Genomic DNA, 20,667 nt, shown 5'->3' with positions numbered 1-20,667 from the left:
TGTTAAAAAAAATAATAATTGGATAGTCATACGATTGGATAAAAGATATTAAAAAGTCTTTGGTTTTCTTTAAAGAAAATTATTTATTAATAGTTGTGTAGGTAAAGACGTATGTTGTGATTTTAAAATGTTCTAATGATAGAAGCAGTATAGTATATGGAATCATAAAAATACCGTTATTGTGTAGCGTAATTATAATTATTCTAGTCAAATGGTTGTGAAAATCGCAATTAGAGCTTAGGGTTCAAAAATTATAAGACACAAAATACATAGTAATGACAAAATTAAGATTGTGTAACACAAAATTTAGTTACTTGGTGTAAAATCGAAAAATAATTATAATTAATATAAAAAAATCAAAATGTTTATGAACGTATGCAAATATATAAAAGACAGTGAGATTAATATTTGTAATTAATAAAAAAATACTCTTTTAATTATATTTACATTTGCATGCTTTTTAAAAAGTCATAAATTTGCTAAATACTTAAAAAAAATCAAATAACATTATAAAATACCATAAAAAGAATTCGCTAAATTTATTTAACGGCATTTTGTAGTTAAAGAATGTGGAAATTTAATAATTTTTTTGAAGCGAAAGGCGTTTTTGTATGTTGCGTAAAGTAATGAAAATTTAAAATGGAAAAACGTACATATTAAAAATAATTTTCAAAAAAAAATTACATAAAAATATTTTTAAATAATTATGAAATCATAAAGAATAATTTCAAAAATATGAAATAATTCAAAATTGAAATAAAATATTAACAAAAATAAAAAAGTTCATAAAAAATACGTTTAAAAACAAAATGTTTGTTTTTTTAAGAAATCAATGAACGATACCAGTTTTCAAAAGAAACTTTTTGGCCAACAAAACTATTATAAAAATAATCATGAAAAAATTGTTTCGATAATCTATTTTTTTAATTTAAACAAAAATAATAATTTCCAAAATATAATTAATAATATAATCCTAAAAATGCTTTTCAAACACTTTTTTTTAATTAAACCATTAAAAATAATTGCAAACAAATTAAGTTATTAACAATAAATAATAATTAAATCAAAGAAAATAATTCCAAAAATATTAAATAATTAAAATTTGAGTTAAGTTGTTAATAACAATAAATTCGTTTCAAAACATTTTCTTTTTTAAGGGGGTATTCTGGTCTAGAAGCATGAATTTCAGGTAATTTTTAAAGTGTCGTAAAAAAAGGCAATTAATACTTTCAGTATCCATTTTTTTTATTAGTTATTTGTTAATTTTAGAAGAGTACAGAAAAAAATTAAAAACTAAAAAAAGTAAAAAAATTCAAAAATTATGAGCTGACGAAGTGGGGGGTCTCTAAAAATTTCCACGTGACCATACCCATGATTTCAACCCTCCTAGTTATCTGAAACCAAAAAAAAAGATTATTAATCTAGAATAATGTCGCAATGGCCGGAACTACGGAAAAGTGGGAAAAAAATTTTTCACAAAATGGCGACTGCCTGAAAAAAAAGTTTTTTTGGATCACTTTTTCTGACTATTTCGAATTTTTTAAAAATAATAAAAATAAAAATTTGGGGATGGGGCTAGTTCCAACCACAGACAAGTCTATAAGGAAGACTCTATAAAAATTTCAAGTAAATCGGTCCAGTATAACCGAGACATCGTGGGTATCGTTCCGAAAAAGTCAGTTTTGAGAAAAACGCGTTTAAAGTTTAGGAGACAATTCTAGTGAACACGGACGCCACGTCACAAAATCGGCTGTATCTCCGAAAATAAGTCGAATTTTGAAAAATCCTTCCAAGGTCATATTTTTGAAAGTCTAAACTTTCAAGATATGCAAAAAAAATCGATTTTTTCAAAGTACTAGACAAGAATACCCCCTTAAATAAAACAATGAACAACTACAATTTTCAAAACGAAAAATTTAAAAAATAAAAAGAAATATAAAAAATAACTTTTATTAAAAAATAAATTGTAAAAGTATGAACAAATTGTTTAATTTTTTTAATTATTTCATAAAAAAAATAAAAAAATAAGTTCCTCATAATTTGAGTTAAATTTTGAAATATCAACTGTAATCAAAACACTTTTTCGAGTTGTGCTAATAAAATTTCATTATTAATATAAAAAATTTCCGTAAATTATACAAAAATACAACAAACCACATAAATGTATAACGGTTATAAAATAAGTTGTGTAAAATAGTTATTATAAAAGCTAAATATGTATGTACAATTAATTAAAATATTTATAAAATTAATAATAAATGTATGTATGTATATCAATCAATCAATCAAACAATGCCTTGCTAGTTAGTATTATATATACACATAAACAAATATTATTGACAGCCAATTTGGGTAACGGTGTATTCGTAAACGTAAATATGTATTATAATATTATGTAGTAAACGTATAATTGTTGTATGTAATTCGCTAAACTGCATGCAGACATACATACATATGAACATGCAAATAACATGGATTTAGTTTTAAGGTGGGAATCAAAAAAATTATAAAAAAGTATAAAAATAAAATAATTAAACAACAAAAAATAGCAATAAAAAACATTACAATTAAAGATATAGAAGTAGGTGAGGTACATACATATGTAAATAAATATATATATATACATATATGTATATGTACTATATATATTGATAAATCAGCTGAGGGCTTGTCAAAATGTCACGTTACATTTGTAACGGCTAAGTTATACAAAAACGCTTATTGATCGACCTGAAATTATATTAACATATTTGATAGTAAAAAGTAATAATTGTAATGTTTTTGACTATTAAATTAAATTATTATATGCATGTATATATATATTATTTTCAAAACTTTATTATTTTTATTATTAGATTTTTTAAAATTTTTTTTTTCGAAAAGTAATAAGAACTATAAATTGATTTAACTCGAGGAAAACATTTAATTTTTATTTAATTAGTTTATTTTCATCTGTCTAAGAGGCCTTGGACAAAGGTATTCATATCTGTCCAAGTGAGTTTCATATATTCACATATATTCATATTCCAATTTTTCGATACAATTTTGTAGCAAAAGCGTTATTAGCTTCAAAGTAAGCGACCTCGTCTTCATAATTGAAATCAATAATCCATTTTCTGCTTTAAATCGCTCTAAAATATCTTTCATGAGTTAATTAAATTGCTTTATAAGCTTTTCAAATAAGGACCTGCAGACATATTTCAGCTTTTCAACAAAATCAACTGTCACTTTACTCTCGCAATTTTGATTAATTGACTTCGACCAGCTGTTTTGCTGTTAGCTATCAAAATGAAATGTCAAATTGCTTAAAAAAATGTGTGTAGCTTGAGGAGTGAGAAAGGAAGCCTCTCCTACACGTCGAGAGGGCGGTCTTGTATTCAAAATGTCAATTATTAACGTAAATTTTGGGTTTCAGATTTTGTAGCCTTTTTAATCTAACTTTATAATTAAGACTCATAACTATGTTACTTTTATAATTATAGACTTACTGGCTATTTTACTTTCTGGCAAAAACAATTGGAATCCAGTTGTCAATCTATGAAATGGTGAATTATAGTACGAATGTAATGTTTTATTGATTAAATTTCAAGATTTCCAACTGACATTTCTTTTTCGGTGAATACGAGCTTGTGGAGGTTTCGCAGAGTAATTCCAATCTATTATTATGGTGAGCTGTTTGCAACGGCCGCCTTGTAACGAAAACTACCTATATAAAGACTTTGTTGGTTATTTCTCTCAACGTGGTGATTAATCAATATAAAAGTTTTAGGAAAAACTTTATTCAACAAAGCACTTCTAAAAAAGACTTTTTAGTTAAATATCAAAATCTCGCTCATTCTGAAGATAGACCCAAGAAGAATATAATTTATTTAGCGAGTTTAATTGCCATTCTAAACTAACTTTTTTATTTAAGGGGGACGTAAGATTCATTTGAGTAGCACAATACCAAGTTTTTCGATTTTTTTAAGAAAAAGTTGGAATCTATTTTTAAAATCGTACCATTTGGTTTTAGAAATTACATTAGAAGAATATTCTTTTAAATTTTCCTGGAGAAATAATAAAAGATTCCAAAAAATATGTTAATGGCAGCAATTACACTGGATCATCACGGAAAAAAGTAGGTTTGCGGTGCCCTCATAACTTGGTCCTGGATCATCCGAAATCAAAAAAATCAAGTTTCATTCGTTAAATTATAGTTTAAAACAGGTAATGCCGTGAGGATTTTTCGAAATTTCAATTTTCACTTATTAGAACACTTTAAAGAAAAAATCGATTTTTAGCGAAAAAATGGACTAATTTATCATTATTAAACAAAAGTTCTTTACACATTTAAAAATAATCCCCGGCGATTGAAATTAAATATTTTTTTATTTTAACTTTAAGCGGTTGAATATTTTCGCAATATAGTCGAACTATTCTGTTCCAAATGTGTTCCAACAGCTGACTGCGGGTAGAATTTGCCAGCGTTAAGGTATGTCTGACGTTAGTGTATATGTCTGTGCTTGCCTCGAAATTTCTGCATAGTCATGTCAGAAATATTTAGTGCTATAAAACTCAGCTGGAACTGATATTATAAACTTTGAATGAGGTTCCTTCCAATAACAAAAACATTTGAAGTTCAAACGACAAATGCCACCAGTCATTGAGTTTGACGAGTGCACAACTGGTATTAGTAAAAGCTCCAAGGTCTGACCTGAGACTTAAATCTGGTACCACGAGGAGCAATTAGCCATTCCAATCTGCTCAGTGGAGTTTGGTCCTTTGGGAAGATTCGTGGTGGCTGTGGTTTAAACCTATGTAAAGGCAACTGACACTAAAGGCAGGTCGAATTGAAAATTCGGTTGAGTGTGTAGTCGCAATGCGGCCGGGTGCCGGACACGCAACACGACAGAGATTTTAGGTCGGCCTCGAACCCGACCAAGATGGAAAAGGTTTTTCTTTCACCAGACCAAAAAGAATGTGTTATTTGGGGCGCTGATCAATTCATGGTTTTGATCTTTATAAAGCAATCATAGTGCGTGTACCTATCCGTACAATCAATAAAAGGTTTTTGAAAGTTTGTTAACAACTTTATTTTATATGTGTTAATTAAAACTATCTCATATTTAAAAAAAAAAAAATAAACGTGCTATTACAAAAGAATTTATCAAATAGAATGAAATCTTTAGCAATAATTCTGTACCTACTTGCTGTTAAAGAAGAATATGAGTATAACATGTGTCACTAAATTAAGCAAATATATGTAGCTAAAACGATTGAATATATCAGAAATCTACCTTAAAACCAAAACATATATCATACCAAAATACTTAATTTGCTGCTATTTTTTTAAACCAATTTTCAGCTAATAAAAATTTATATTCGGCTGAAATTTTTCTTATTTTTCACAAAAAAAAATTTGTTTCTATTTTTCAAAACAAAAAATGTTTATTTACTTTAAAAAAAAAAAAAAAAATTATGAAATTCATTTTTTTTTTGATTTAAAAAATTTAAAAAATTCATTTTTTTATTTAAAAGTTTTTAAATTTTTTATTTATATAAATAAAATAAAAAAATATTTTCAAAACAAAAAATATTTAAAAAATATATATTACAATATTTTAAGAAAAAATAAGTGAATTATTTCGCAATTAATAATTGGACAAAATTTGAAATTTCTAAAAGCAAAAAAATAAACATTAAATTTTATAAGTTGTTTTGTTGTAGAATAGGCAGTTTTTTGTCTTCAATAGTTATTAAGTGATTAAGAATATAAAAAAAAAACATAAAAATTAAAATAACAAAAGGCAGCAATTAAGCTAATATAATTATATTGTAAATGCTTTAGTTTTAAAATGTGTAAATTAGAATTATTAGCATAAATAACACCAATTAATTATAGTATACAAATAAGTAACTGTTGTCTCCAATAACAATAAAAAAGTTTTTAAACAATCAATGAAAAAATTGCGCATGATAATTAAACAAGAACAAAATGTCTTCTTTATAAGTCAATAAAATTAAATATTAATTAATACATAATGATTTGCGTATTATTTATAACATAACTACGGTAGCAAAAAGATCGAGTGGAGCCGAAAGATCTTTCAGCAATATTTTCGATTTTTCTAAATTGTTGTTAACGTATCATGCCACTTACTGGTAAAATTAATTATTATTCTTCTTCACTGGCGTAGACACCGCTTACGCGATTATAGCGCGCCAGTCGTTTCTTCATTTCGAAATTTGGCGCTAATTCGAGATACCAAGTGCAGCTCGGTCCCTCTCCACCTGGTCTTTTCAACGCAGTGGAGGCCTTCTTCTGCCTCTGCATCCCGGCGGGTATTGCGTCCAATACTTTCAGAGCTGGAGTGTTTTCGTCCATTCGAACAACATGACCTAGCCAGTGCAGCCGCTATCTCTTAATTCGCTGAATTTTGTCAATGTCGTCGTACATCTCATACAGCTTATCGTTCCATCGCATGCGATATTCGCCGTGGTCAACGCGCAAAGGACCATAAATCTTTCGCAGAACCTTTCTCTCGAAAACTCGTAACGTCGACTTATCAGATGTTGTCATCGTCCATACCTCTGCACCATATAGCAGAACGGGGATGAGGAGTGACTTGTAGAGTTTATTCTTTGTTCGTCGAGAGAGGACTTTACTTCTCAATTGCTTACTCAGTCCGAAATAGCACCTGTTGGCAAGATTTATTCTGCATTGGATTTCGAGGCTGACGTGATTGTTGGTGTTAATGCTCGTTCAAAGATAGACGAAATTACAATATCTACGACTTCGAAGTTATGACCCTTAACAGTGACGTGGAAGCCAAATCCCGAGTGCGACGACTATTTGTTTGATGACAGGAGATATTTCGGATTGCCCTTGCTCGCTACCAGACCCCTTTGCTTCGCTTCCTTAAACAGTCTGCAGAAAGCATAACTAACGGCGGAGGTGTTGAGGCTAATGATTTTATTTCAAGGACGTACGCCAGCAGCTGTGCACTCTTATAAAAGATTGTATCTTCTCTACTTAGCTCTGTAGCTCCAATGCAGAAATCACATGATAGGGAATCGCCTTGTTTGAGACCTCGTTAAGCTCGGATAGGTCATTCCCGAACCTGACAGAGCTTTTGGTACGGGTTAACTTCGGATTACACAGCCGTATTATTTTTGCGGGGATTCCAAATTCAGACATTGCGGCATAAAGGCAGCTCCTTTTCGTCAAAGGCAGCTTTGAAATCAACGAAGAGGTGGTGTGTGTCGGTTCTCTTCTCGGGGGTCCTTTCTAAGGTTAGGCGCTTGGTGAATAACTGGTCAGCTGTTGATTTTCCAGGCCTAAAGCTACACTGATAACTTCAAATCAGTTTTTTACAGTGGGCTTTAATCTTTCACACAATACGCTCGATGGTACCTTATGTGCGATGATGAGGAGGCTTATCTCACGTTAGTTGGCGCAGATTGTGAGGTCTCCGTTTTTGTGGATTGGGCAGAGCACATTTAAATTCCAATCGTCGCGCATACTTTCGTCCGACCATATTCTACAAAGATGCTGATGCATGCTGCTTATCAGTTCTTCGTATGCTACTTTCGGTATGATGAAGTTATTCGAATAAAACCTTGCATAACTTATGCTCTAACGGTACTTCATCTTACGGCCAAGAATTTTCTCAATTCGAACTATAACTTTTCAAGGATCCAGACAACAAATATGAGGATCGCAGTTCACATGACTGATTTTAACCGAACATATCGTTCAATCTGTGAGGTCTAGTATTAAAATGCAGGGAGAATATTTTTAGAGAAAATCTGGTCAATACTACCCTTAGCCGCGATATACGTAATATACATGTTTTCGAACTTCCATGTGGCCGAGAATTCAAATTATGAATTGTTTGACCTGGCAGTGAGCTTCAAGCCTTCTTACATTCATTGACTACGCTACAGTTAAGCTTTGTCGACGATAAGACTTGAAATGCCGCCTGGCTATCTGGGTTAATGGCCTATATACAAGGTCTGTCGCAAAAGAAACAGGACTGTTAAAAAACAACAAAAAAATATTTTTAAAAAGTTATATAGTATTTTTTTATTCAAAGTAGTTTCCTTGTGCTTCGATACAGCGTTTAGCCCGGTCAATTAGCATTTCAAATGAGTGTTTAAAGTCATTTTTCGGAATGCTCTTGAGAATATCGGTCGTCGCCTTTTGGATAGCTGAAATGTCCCGAAACCAGTGTCCTTTCATGGGCAAATGAAGTTTTCCAAATAGGTAAAAATCACAGGGTGCCAGATCAGGTGAGTAGGGTGAGTGATTAATGGTTAATATGGAGTTTTTTGTCAAAAAATCAGTGACAAGCGTCGACCGATGACACGACGCATTATCGTGCAACAGGCGCCAGAACCCTGCCTCACGGTATTGTGGTCGAGCACGACGAATGCGTGACAAAAGACGCTTCATAACACCAAGGTAAAACACAGCATTAATCGTTTGGCCAGGTGGGACGAACTCTCGGTGTACAATACCCTCGGAATCGTAAAAACAAATCAGCATTGTCTTTATTTTTGACTTCTGAAGACGACCGACTTCTAATCGTCACAGAGGTTCTCACGACCTTCTTGGAATCGCTTAAACCACTCATGCATATTACTACGGGATAGGCACTGATCACCATAAACTTTTTTCATCATTTGAAATGTTTCAGTAAACGTTTTCCTGAGTTTAAAACAAAATTTAATATTTGCTCTTTGTTCAAAATGCATTTTACAACCGATGACCAAAAGCTGCTGTCACTTTTGATCGACAACATCTATTGTAGTTATCCAATTGTCTTAAAATTTTTACGAAATGTCAACAAGAGATCAAGCTTTTTATTTCATATACCCACCAATAGGTGGCTAGAAACAGTTATATTTAAAAAGTTCTGTTTATTTTGCGACAGACCTTGTATACTATGCCTAGAACTTTCGTTGGATGATGCCAGATGAGTTTGGTAAACGGATAGAGAAAAATATCATGACATGTCGAACATGATAATAGCCCCGTAACCCAGGCTACTCTCTGTATTTCATAGAAAAATTGACGTTCAAATTATTTAAAAACCACAAGGCCTCCATGGCATCGGAGCTTTAATGCCTTTGAGTGTACTTGGAGATTTCATTATAATCACAAATGTTGCTAATATTATTTTATGATATCCCTAAAATAATTCGGTAGAAAAAATTATGAATTCTGTCCGAAAGCCTTGAACTAAGCGATCATATTTACTTTAAACTTGAATAGCGTGGTTCTTAGCTTCTTTAAAATAACCTCATCTGCTAAAATACTTGCATATATCTAGCGAGAAATATATTTTATATAAAAGTGCCAGTTATATAGGAACAGATAGAAATGAAAAGGCAGACGAGTTGACCTGCTTGGGGCAGTTGGGAACAAAATTCTCTTAACTTACCTTAGATCATTCAGCTCGTTCGTTTCGGTTTACTAAAAACTCTGAATAGTTAAAGGAATAGATTTTTGTCTCTAATTGTTTTGTGTACTTTTTAATCTCAAATATCAATTATAATCATACAATTCCATCCGAATGTTACAGTTTTAATTTTATAGAGTATTTAGTGCCATGTTTTAAGTTATTTGAGATCTTTAAGCTGTAAAATATCTGAAATCTATGCCTCGTGCGGCAAGCTTCTCATTGATCCAATTGCGTAGGTATGGCACATTGGCGTAGACTCCAGGAACATTTTCTTCACCACAACCAACACCCCAAGCCACAATACCAGCTTGATAATAGCGTTTGGGATTATTTGGATCTGGGCATACCAACGGTGAACCACCATCGCCTTTGCAAGTATCCTTGCCACGTTCGCCACCAGCGCACATGAAACTTTTATCCAAATTGAAGAATTTACCCAGACGTGTCTTACGTAGCTCTGCTTGACAGGTATCGTGTGGCACCGCAGGCAATTCGATCTTTTTCAAAATCAGCTGGTATGTGCCATCTTTACCGAACTTGTCTTTGCCCCAACCGGTGGCATAGCAACGTGAATAGTCGAAATTAACCCCCGGTTCCGGCAAGCAGATGGGACGTACATTTTCCTCCCAAGTGAAGGGTGTCGCTAAAATGAGCAGCGCTACATCATTGTAGAGTGCGCCTTTGTTGTAGTTCTCATGACGAATGATCTCCTTGACACGCGCATCCTGATGTGGTAACACCTCCTGTTTGGTTTGTGTGTCCCACTCACCGGCGCGCGCTACCAATAACTCTGGCTGAGCATTTAGCACACAATGTGTAGCGGTCAAGACGACATTTGGCGCAATTACGGCGCCACCGCATTCGTAAACATTTAAGGTCTCGCCACCAATTACCTCGTCACGCAAAATGGCAACCATCCAGGGGAACTCACCAAACTGTGACTCGCCTTCTTTGTCGCCAGTAATTCTAAAGCCGACACCGCTTGGATTACGATAACCACAACCTTCGTGTGTCTCAACGGGTTTGATGGGTACGATCGGTTCCGTTACCTGAAAGACAAATAAATGTTATTAAGGAAATCTGTCGACAAATTAAAGATAGTCAACAAGTAATCTATACCTTATCGTCTGTATTACAGCAAACTTCCAAATAAGTACAGACTTCATCACCATCGAAACGTATATCAATTAGGGTTTGGCCATCCCTGATAACATTGCCATCTTCACCGCATAAGAAACGCGCAACGCACTCTTTATTCACTCCACAAGATTTTCCGCTGCCGGGATCGGGTTGTGGTGCTGGACTTGGTTGAGGTTGAGGCTGGAGAACGGTGGTTTTTGTGGGCTGCGGCTGGAAGGGTGTTTGCTCTGTTGTGAAGATTTTATTTAACAAATCATCAATATTTGGTGTCGCTTGCGCTTGCGTTGTGCTAATCCAGAGCGATAGCAAGCACACGGTCAGAACCGCCAATTTATAAGCCATTTTGTAAAAATGTCTGAAAGAATTAGTAAATTTTTTAATATCCTAAATATGATAACCTTAACGAAAACTACTAGGTATTATGAAAATTATTCTTCTTAATTAAGAACCGTTATAACAGATAACTAAGTTAGCTTGTAAATCCGACTAAATATCACATTTGCTAGCACGACTATTCTGGGTTCTGCTTTCTAGTGCGAAATAAAGTATAACATCGAAGAAAAAATTATATTTTGCTGTTTATCAGTTTGAAACATTTGCTTCCTAATTGGTAAATCTATATTTTTTCTTTCATGAAAATATTCAAAAGCTGTTCAAATTCGTCTTTATTCAAACTCACAAAGGTATTTTAAATAAAGACGTATTTCGTTGCACCACTACAGTAGTTTTTAGCATTTTTCTTGACCAATCGATACGAGCCTGAGATTGACAAATTGCGTGGGACACTTGTACAACGTGAACCAAATTTTTAACACCCAAATGTTCATACAGTATTGAAAAAATGCTCATCTCACTAATAACTATAGTTGCCTTAACCTCAAGATAAGTCACATGACGATCTTGCAATATCAGTTTGTGTACAGCATCAATAGTTTGCGGAACAGCAACTGGTTTTGGACGACATTCAGAAAATCCGTATTTGAGTTATCTGCAATCTCGATTGAATTCACTATGCCATCCATAAGCACTGGTCCTTGATGAAGCTTAATGGTCAGAATTTGAATCGGATTCATCGCTGCACTATTGTTAACTTAAGCCACGTCCAAAGTTGTAAAAAATAATCGCACAAAAGTGACCGCGATTTAATTCCATTTGTTGGCCGATATGAATATTTTAAGTTACTGTAAGCAACACAAATAGCGCTTGTATGTCAGAATGATCTGAGTATGTATAATTTCAAAAATGGCAAACTTTACGATCATGTTGTGAATTATCAGATTACAACAGTAGGGTTGCTCAATTCCAAAATATAAAAGACAACCTATGTATTTAGACTACTTAGATTTCCTGGGAGTTATCAAGCTAAATGTTGTGTCACGCGTATTAGACTGCTATTAGATTGGGTCAAATAAAAATGCAGACATACATATGCCATTTGCTATACCAATGATTTGGACCGAAGAAGATCATGTAAGTGATTGTTATAGAGTTTGACTCAAATAAAAGGTTTTACAATAAAGTCTGAACACACTTCAGAGTATCCAAAATGGTCTTCGAGCATACTATGTACATTCAGGCGAACTGCCTGCGCCGAAGACGTCTAAGTAACCAGCAACCAGAACTCTACTCCGGAAAGAAAAAATTCTCTCATCTCAGCGAGACAAATAATGAAGATGGAATCTTTGTAGGTCTACAAATAGGGCAACTCATAACTAAGAGCTTTGAAAAAACTGAATGATCAGAAAAACTCGCCTAGAAATGTTTTGCGATTCTTGCCCGAAACTTTCTAGGAAACCATAACTTTGAAAATTATGAAGATTTAATAAATGAACTTGTAGCGTTAAATACAGGTTTGGGCTGTAATATGTCTTTAAAATAAATATATGCTGGACTCTCATCTGGCTTTCTTTTCCGCAATTTTGAGTTCTATGAGTGACGAACAATGACAGAGGATCCATTAGGACATTTTCTTAATGGAGAAGCTATATCAGGCAGCGTAGTATTGCTAGCAGATTATTGTGACAAATGGTGACTTGAGGTGACTTAAAAAAGCCAAATATTCATAAAAACCGTAATCATTTTTTTATATAGAGCAATGATTTCTCTGAATGTAGCTGATGTGTGTACTTTTAAGGAAAACAAATGTTTCGATGTCAAAAGAAAACCTACGGTGTAAATTTCAATGGCAATGAAAAATCAATGCCGAATTTTAATCCAAAAACTTTATAAGATGAGTACAAAGATTAACAAATTTTCCAAGATTAATAGAAATAGAGATCACGACTATTTTGTCTCTTTGCTGTTTTTTGGTGAGCTTCTGACAGAAAAATACTTTGAGTCATCATGAATAAAAGAAGCTGTATACTTTGTTCATATGCAAGTCCAAACTCACTCCACTGCTATAGTCGACACTATGAAGTATGCTTAGTTACATACTATAAGTAGGTATATTATATACATACGAGGGCTGCTATATATATTCTGGCCTAGGGCAACACTAAGTGTTGCCAGGTGCAATCTGACATTTCCATTGGAAAGTTTGACATTTTTTAGCAAAACATCACTCAGAACGTTTTGTCATTTAATCGTGAATTGTTTTATTTACAGGGAATTAAAAAATTTATCTCGGCCAAAAAATGGAATTAACTCGTGAACATTTTCGTGCGATCATTTTTCACAACTTTCGACGTGGATTATCACGACAAGAGTGCATCGATGAACTAAAATCTTTGTATGGCTATGAAGCACCATCCTATAGCACTGTGAAATACTGGTACAACGAATTCCATCGCGGCCGACGCTCGCTCAAAGACGAATTCCGTGAAGGTCGTCCAAAAACAGCCGTTGTGCCAGAAAACATCGATGCCGTACGTGAACTGATAATGCAAGACCGTCATGTAACATACCTTCAGTTAGAGGCATGCCTATGCATTTCTCACACCAGCATACATTCGATATTGCATGAACACCTGGCCGTAAAAAAGATTTGTTCTCGTTGGATCCCGCACAATTTGACAATCGCTCAAAAAAAGGCTCGTGTGAATTGGTGTAAAGAAATGCTGAAAAAATACGATCGCGGTGCTTCAAAAGACGTTTATAAGATCGTCTCAGGTGACGAATCATGGATCTATGCGTATGAGCCCGAAACAAAACAGCAGTCGACAAAAAAAAATAAAAAAATATAAAAAAAAAACAAAAAAAAAACAAAAAAAACATTTTCGTTGATAAATATGTCTATTTACATTATTAGGCCAGAAATATATATAGCAACCTACGTATTTCTGATTTAATTTAGGTCACAATTCAAAGAATATACAAATGTTTAAGATTAAGTTAAGCTGATAAGTCGGTATGAGCGTTCAAGTTGAATCGTTTGAAAAACAAGATGCTTATTATCACTAGTACTACTTATATATGGAGGGAAATATTGCTATCAGACTCCTCAAAATTGACCTACAACCCAATACTTATATCATAATCATCTGTATGTAATAAATAAATATATGCATGCAATAGAAAGTTGGTATTTATGAGTAGCGAAAACATACTTCCAACCTCAATATATACGAGTATTTAGATTAATATTCTACATATATACTATACATAGGTATTATACATAGTATATTGCATTTCAAATTGCAGAATACGTAAAAGGTGTAATCTCGAGACAGTTGAAATCTGTAAGACCGCATTTTCATCGTCTGTCGGGTCATCTGACTTTGGTTTTATTACAATGAATAATAATAATTGAACACCGTGCATCTTAGTGCAACTAATTATAATTTATTTTCTGCGACAAAGCTTCTCTCAGCTACTATTTAGTTAAGTTCGTTTCGTATTTGAGATGGTAATAAATGACGTCACTTCATAGGAGCAGAGAGTTGCACGTTGTTGGGTACAAATTTTTGTGCATATAATGTATATATTTATATATCATTACAAGTAAGGTAGGCTAAGTTCGGGTGCAACCGAACATTTTATATTCGTGCATCTTGCAACAGTCAAAGCCATGGAAATACTTTAAGATGTAAAACCAATTATAGAGTACAGTCAGCCGGAGTTTGAAAATTCCGATATTAGTTATATGGGAGCTGGCCAAAATTTCGCTAAATTTTATCTATTTTAGGCACAAAGATACACTGCTATGAATAAAACAAATTCTCTCTTTATCATTGGGATAACTCACATATATGCAGTATACAGTTACCCCGAAGTTCAAAAATCTTTATATTAAGTATATGGGAGCTAAGGGAAGTATTGGTCCGATTCAACCCATTTTGGACATAAAGACATACCGTTATAAGAGAAGGTTATCCCTTAATTTCTGTTATATATATAACACACTGATCGACATTTTCAATCAAAGATCAACTATAGTTACTGGGGTCTAATTATTCGGTACCTAGGGTCTTGATCAGTTTTTTTTGCATCTAAACAAGTTTTGGTCATAAGGTGGCACACGCTAAAGACATTATTCGTGCAAAGTTTAATCCCGTTATACTAATTGCTTCTTCACTTGTGTACTGGAAACTGAACGGATCATGTCGAATTTAAAATTATGAGAAGTAGGCGTGGTTATTGTCCGATTTCGCTCACAACGTGACATAGGGATGGAAAAACAAGCCACGTACCAAATTTTGTCGAAATAGGTCAGTAGGGTCTCAAGATATGGGATTTAAAAAAAGTGGGCGGTGCCACGCCTAATGTCCAATTTTCTCACCGGCTCCTACAAAGCCTTCTCATATCATTTCGGAGGTAAAATTTAATGCCTCTGGCGTATTTAGTTAGTTTAGTTTTAGTTTTTAATTTGGTGCTTAGTTCTGGCACTTTATATGTTTTCGGTTAATGGCGATTTGTGGGCCACTGTCACGGTCTGATTACGCCCATCTATTAACTTGAAATTTTTCTCAAGTTACAGCTTGCACGGACGGACGGACGGAGAGACATACAGTCAACCTTTCTCGTCATCCTGATATACTATATATAACCCTATATCTATCTCGGTTAGTTTTAGGTGATACGTACAACCGTTAGGCGAACAAAACTACTATATATTACCCTATACAGTAGAGGCCCGCTAATCCGGATCAATTAAAACCGGCCCCTATCCGGAACATCAGGGAATCCGGATTACCAAAGACATATCAGAACTATGTACTCGTATTAAGAAAAAATATTTATAAATTTCTGTTTGTTTATTATAACAAATAATACACATGTTCCAAAAAATCTTAAAACAATAAAGCATAAAAGTGAATGTAGTGAATAATAAATATGTGATCCGGATTAGAGAATACGGATAGAGAATGTCGGTCCGGATTACAAGGGACATAATAGAAATTTTGAATTTTTTAACCCTGTCCGGATTACAGTGGAATCCGGATTAGGCCGTGTCCGGATTAGCGGGCCTCTACTGTAGCAACTGGTTGCAAAAGTACAAAAAAATGAAAAGAGCAGTTGTAGATAATAAAAAATACTAATGCACCAGGTTAGATATTTGTTCAAAGTAAAAAAAAAGTTAAATTAAATATAATTTATTGTTGACCTGTGTTCGGGAAGATGATCACACAACTGATGATCAACATGTCAATAAAATAAAGGAATTGGTGGTTGAGAATCGAAAATTAACCTTCAGAAAACTTACCGACATTGTTAGAATATCAGAAGAATCAGTGAAAACTATTTTGAAAGATCATTTGGGCCTAAGAAAAGTGAAGGAACGATTGGCTGCAAAATCACTCGCTTTTATCGAAAACCAGCGTCGCGTTAACGTCTGCGAAGCAATGCTTTCCGACTACCAGCATGTCGTGAAGCGTATTGTTAATGGTGATGAGCACGGGAACAGACGATCAAAAAACCCCGACAAAGCAGGTAAAAAATCAAGGTTATGTTGACACTTTTCTTCGATTATTGAAGTGTGGTGCACTTCGAATTCCTTCCGACCAGCCAAACTGTCAACAAGGCATACCATTTGAGTGTTATGCGTCGTTTGTGCGAAGTTATTCCAAATTTTCAACCAATATCGTGCCGCAGTAAGCTTATTCGCCTGATTTAGCTCAGTATGACTTCTGGTTATTCAGCAAACTCAAACGATCGTTTTGAATTGAAGACATTAAACGTGAATCGCTAAGCGCATAGAAGGCTATTTTGGAAATTGACTTTAACAACTGCTTCCAGAATTGGAAAAAACGTTGGCGCAAGTGTATCGGGGCTAAGGTGTATTACTTTGAGGAGGACGACATAGATAGATTTTGAAGAATAAATTAAGAACTTCAAAATTATGAACAAAGTACTATTATTTTTTACTCATAGTGGCTTGGCTAAATGTGCTCTGCTCGTCATGTTTCTCACTCATGTAGGGTCTCCGACGGTGTTATAAACTTCGTGGCAATTTAATATACTCTAACCGAGCGATTTTGTACTGTGATACAGTCACAGGTCTCTAAAAATTGAGATTTTAAATTAGAGACAATTTTCGTGACTTGAGACGATTTTGAAGTCTCTTAGTAGAAAACGAACAGGTCTAATCGGCTGTTTCATTTCGTTATTTAGAGATGTATTTATATTTGAATGAAAGCAAAAATGTCGATAACAAATATAAAATTTTCTATGACATGGTCAAAAAGCATAATAACCAATAAAAATAAAAATATACTATATGTTGTCTTTGTTTCAGAATAATGGGTTGTCATAAAAGTCTTGCGGTATTTTTATTGATTTTTTTTTTTATTGAAATTGAAATGCATTTTTGATGACTCATGCCCAGCTCTTGACCGATGCTACGGCTGCTACTATGCCGGTCAGCGATTTTATCGCAATTTTCGACGACAGGCCTTCTGGAGCGTGGCGCGTCTTCGACCACCTCTACACCAGAACGAAAACGTTGAAACCAACGTTGTGCGGTGGAAATGGAAACTGTATCGGGTCCATAAACTGCACAAATTTTATTGGCGGCTTGAGATGCATTTTTGCCTTTATCGTAGTAGTACTGTAAAATATGCCGTATTTTCTCTTTATTTTGCTCCATGTTTTCGACGCTATAACTCACGAACGACTTAAAAGAAACGACAATCAATCAAAATCAAACACATGTTAGCGCGTGAAATGAGCTTTCCAAAAAGGTATAGCATGACCCGATGCGACGAATAAAACTAGAACTACGCGCTTTCAGCGCCAACTAGCGAAAATACCGCAAGACTTTTTTGACAACCTATTCTATATATTAAATACAAAGAATGTGTTTCGCCCATTGAGCGTACTATTCGCAATACCATCGCCCATCTTGGGACCCAGTATTCATTGGATAATAATTGACCGAATAGACGACTTCTAGCACGCAAGGAAGAAAATATAGCAACCGTAGCTGAAAATCTACAGAAGACCATGGAGGGCCGATTCGTCGACGTTCGCAGCAACACGGACTTCCGTATGTACAATAGAGCAACCTGAACAGATTCAAGATCTGATATTTCATTCACAAAAAACAAAGTTTTGGTGAGGTTTGTGGGCCGATGGAATCATTTTTCCATATTTCTTCGAAAATGATGCGGCTGAGAACGTAAATGGCGACCGTTATCGCGCATGTTAACCGACTATTTGATACTGGAAATTGAAGCTCGTGATGTCAGCGACATTTGGTTTCAACAAGATCCGCCAATTCGCACACAACGTATCAATCGATTGGCCATTTAGATCGTGTGATGTCACACCGTTGAACTTTTTCCTGTGGGAATATGTATAGTAGAGGCTGAAGCCTATCTTTAAAAAGTAAAAGTATTAACAAAGAATCCCCAATACTTCATCCTCACCTTATAAGTACAATATTTACTATTAAAATATAATTAAATACTTTAATAAAATTCCGTCTGTAAATTTGTAATATTTTTTTTATAAGGAATCCAATAAAATTAATATGCGAAAAATATTTCGTCAGAAGATTTATTTGTTTTGTTAAAAAAATTATTATTATTTTCAGTAAATTCGTGAAAACATTAAAAAAATAATTTCATTAATATTTGATTTTGAAAATTTCTCAAGCTGCAAAAAATGTCTTTCAATACAAGTAAATGTTAAAATTTGCGCTAAAACCTGTTTTATTAAAACAAAAATGTAAGCTTTTTCTTTAATATTTTATCAATAATTTCGTAAAAAGGCATTAATATTTTCATTTATATTTGAACAATAACTTCGTGATTTCTTCTTTTAAATTTTTTTTTTTACATTTTCTGTAATTGTCGTTGGTAAGTTGTGTAAAAACTTATTTTGTTTACGAAAAGGTAAAAAAAATTTATGAATAATTTTCTATAAAAACCGTTAAAATTTGCCGTAATATTCTGTAAATAATTTCGTGGAAAATGTTTCCTCTAAAAACAAAAATCGGCAAAACTTTCTGTAACCGCTGCTGCATAATTTTGTAAAAACTTATTTCATTTAATGAACAATTTCGTATAGAAACCCGTTAAAATTTTCAGTAAAATTCCATCAACAATTTTATCTTACTGTTGGCATTCGTTGAACACAGAATCAAAATAAAAACACACGCACTTACTATTGGACAATCGGCTAGTAAATATTTAAACTTTTTATGTACATACTTTTACATATATACGTATGTATTTATATACATATATTTCTATATATCAATTAAGCCTTTCTCAAGTTTTTAAACTGTCTTAAACTTGTTTCTCACACACTTATTTCACACAATCTCTTCTCTATGTATATGCATTCGCATAAATCCCGATTTCTTAGTAAATATAAGCAAAAAAGTATGGGTATAATTGTAGAGCAAACAAAAATTATGACAACACAAATAATAATATGCTATAACTTTGCTTTTACCTATGACTCAAATTTATTTCGTTTGCTCAAAACCGATACGAACGCGCCAACAGACAGAAGCTTACTGATTGCAAATAGGCAGAATCTTCGCTACAAAACTGGAAAATCAATCAGAAACTTGTATTTTCGTGTATTTAATTAGTGATGAGCGACAAACCTGCATACATACGAATACATATGTATATGCATATATATATAGCGACAAAAAAGTACACGGGAATTGTAAATAAAACGCTAAATACTTATTTATTCATAAATATATATTTTTTCCCCTTCAAAGTATGCCCTCCCCGATGTAATACAATTATGCCAACGATTTTTTCAGTCCTCGAAACACTTTTCTTAAGCACTTTTTGGGATGATCTTGACTTCCTTCAGTTTTTTCACTTCGAACGACTGAAAAGGGGTCCATGGAGCGGCAATTTCAGATATACAAAATTTGAGACAAATTTTTTGTTCTGAGGCGTATCGACTTGAGCAGCTGCTGTAAACGCATTTAATTAAGGACAGGACTATCAATCTAGCAAAGTATTTTTTTTTTTTTTGAAATATCACTTACCCGTTGCATTTAAAAACAATTTCCGGGTGCTTTTTTGTCACAATGTATGTATATATAGTATATGCGTGTGTTTATAGTTTAAGCTGTGATTCCCGCACTGGCAGCTAGTCGAGAATCCAAGCGACGACAGCGAAGATGAGCTTTGTACATCGATACATACACACACTTACACATGCACTAAGCAGATACTAGATAGATTTACACCTATTCGGTAGTTATTGGTTACTCTCGCTGATGTACATACATACTATATATGTATGAATATAGATTTTTTCTCTAATTTTTAAATATGAATTTTAAATTATTCAAACACACATTATTATTTGCGTGAAATTTCCAATTTTTTTGCATACAAATTCAGACGCGTTCGTCATAACTCGTAGCTCTCGGCGCTCTTTATGCACTTGAGGCTGGTATCGCTTGAACAGGATTTGCAGTAATTAATTGCTTGCGAATGGGAGCAGATGCATATAATTAAGCGTAGATAACTGTTTTAATAACGAGCCTATCACAGACACACATATCTGCATACATATAAACAGTTTTTTTGTTAGAAACTTGTTTCAAATTCAAGTTCGAGGCTATAAATACGAGGGTAGCTTGATAAGGTGGTGTGTTTGTATTATATATGCAAAGCACATTCGATTAGTTGGCCTTAAAATTATATTTTCTCCAAGTCCT

The 20,667-nt window shown here is 33.5% G+C and overlaps 1 protein-coding gene across 1 annotated transcript; it reads right to left on the bottom strand.

Moving 5' to 3' along the window:
• Positions 1-9,495: 9,495 nt before the first annotated feature.
• On the bottom strand, positions 9,496-19,517 carry LOC120768292 (phenoloxidase-activating factor 2-like). The gene is made up of 3 exons (XM_040094919.1): positions 19,428-19,517; positions 10,566-10,941; positions 9,496-10,495 (listed from the first exon to the last, which is right to left on the bottom strand). The coding sequence occupies exons 2-3, from the start codon at positions 10,926-10,928 to the stop codon at positions 9,617-9,619; spliced, it is 1,242 nt and encodes a 413-aa protein (XP_039950853.1). The 5' UTR covers positions 10,929-10,941; positions 19,428-19,517; the 3' UTR covers positions 9,496-9,616.
• Positions 19,518-20,667: the final 1,150 nt, after the last annotated feature.

This window comes from Bactrocera tryoni, chromosome 2 (assembly GCF_016617805.1).
Source record: "Bactrocera tryoni isolate S06 chromosome 2, CSIRO_BtryS06_freeze2, whole genome shotgun sequence".
Taxonomy (NCBI): Eukaryota; Metazoa; Arthropoda; class Insecta; order Diptera; family Tephritidae; genus Bactrocera; species Bactrocera tryoni.
The sequence above is the reverse complement of the archived record's forward strand: the minus strand, read 5'-3'. Positions and strand labels throughout refer to the sequence as shown.

Bases quoted from the DNA above. Each gene is read 5' to 3' on its own strand.
- LOC120768292 (XM_040094919.1), bottom strand. From the start codon at position 10,928: ATGGCTTATAAATTGGCGGTTCTGACCGTGTGCTTGCTATCGCTCTGG. The intron at 10,496-10,565 runs GTATAGATTACT...TTTGTCTTTCAG, and splicing joins GCTGTAATACAGACGATAAG to GTAACGGAACCGATCGTACC.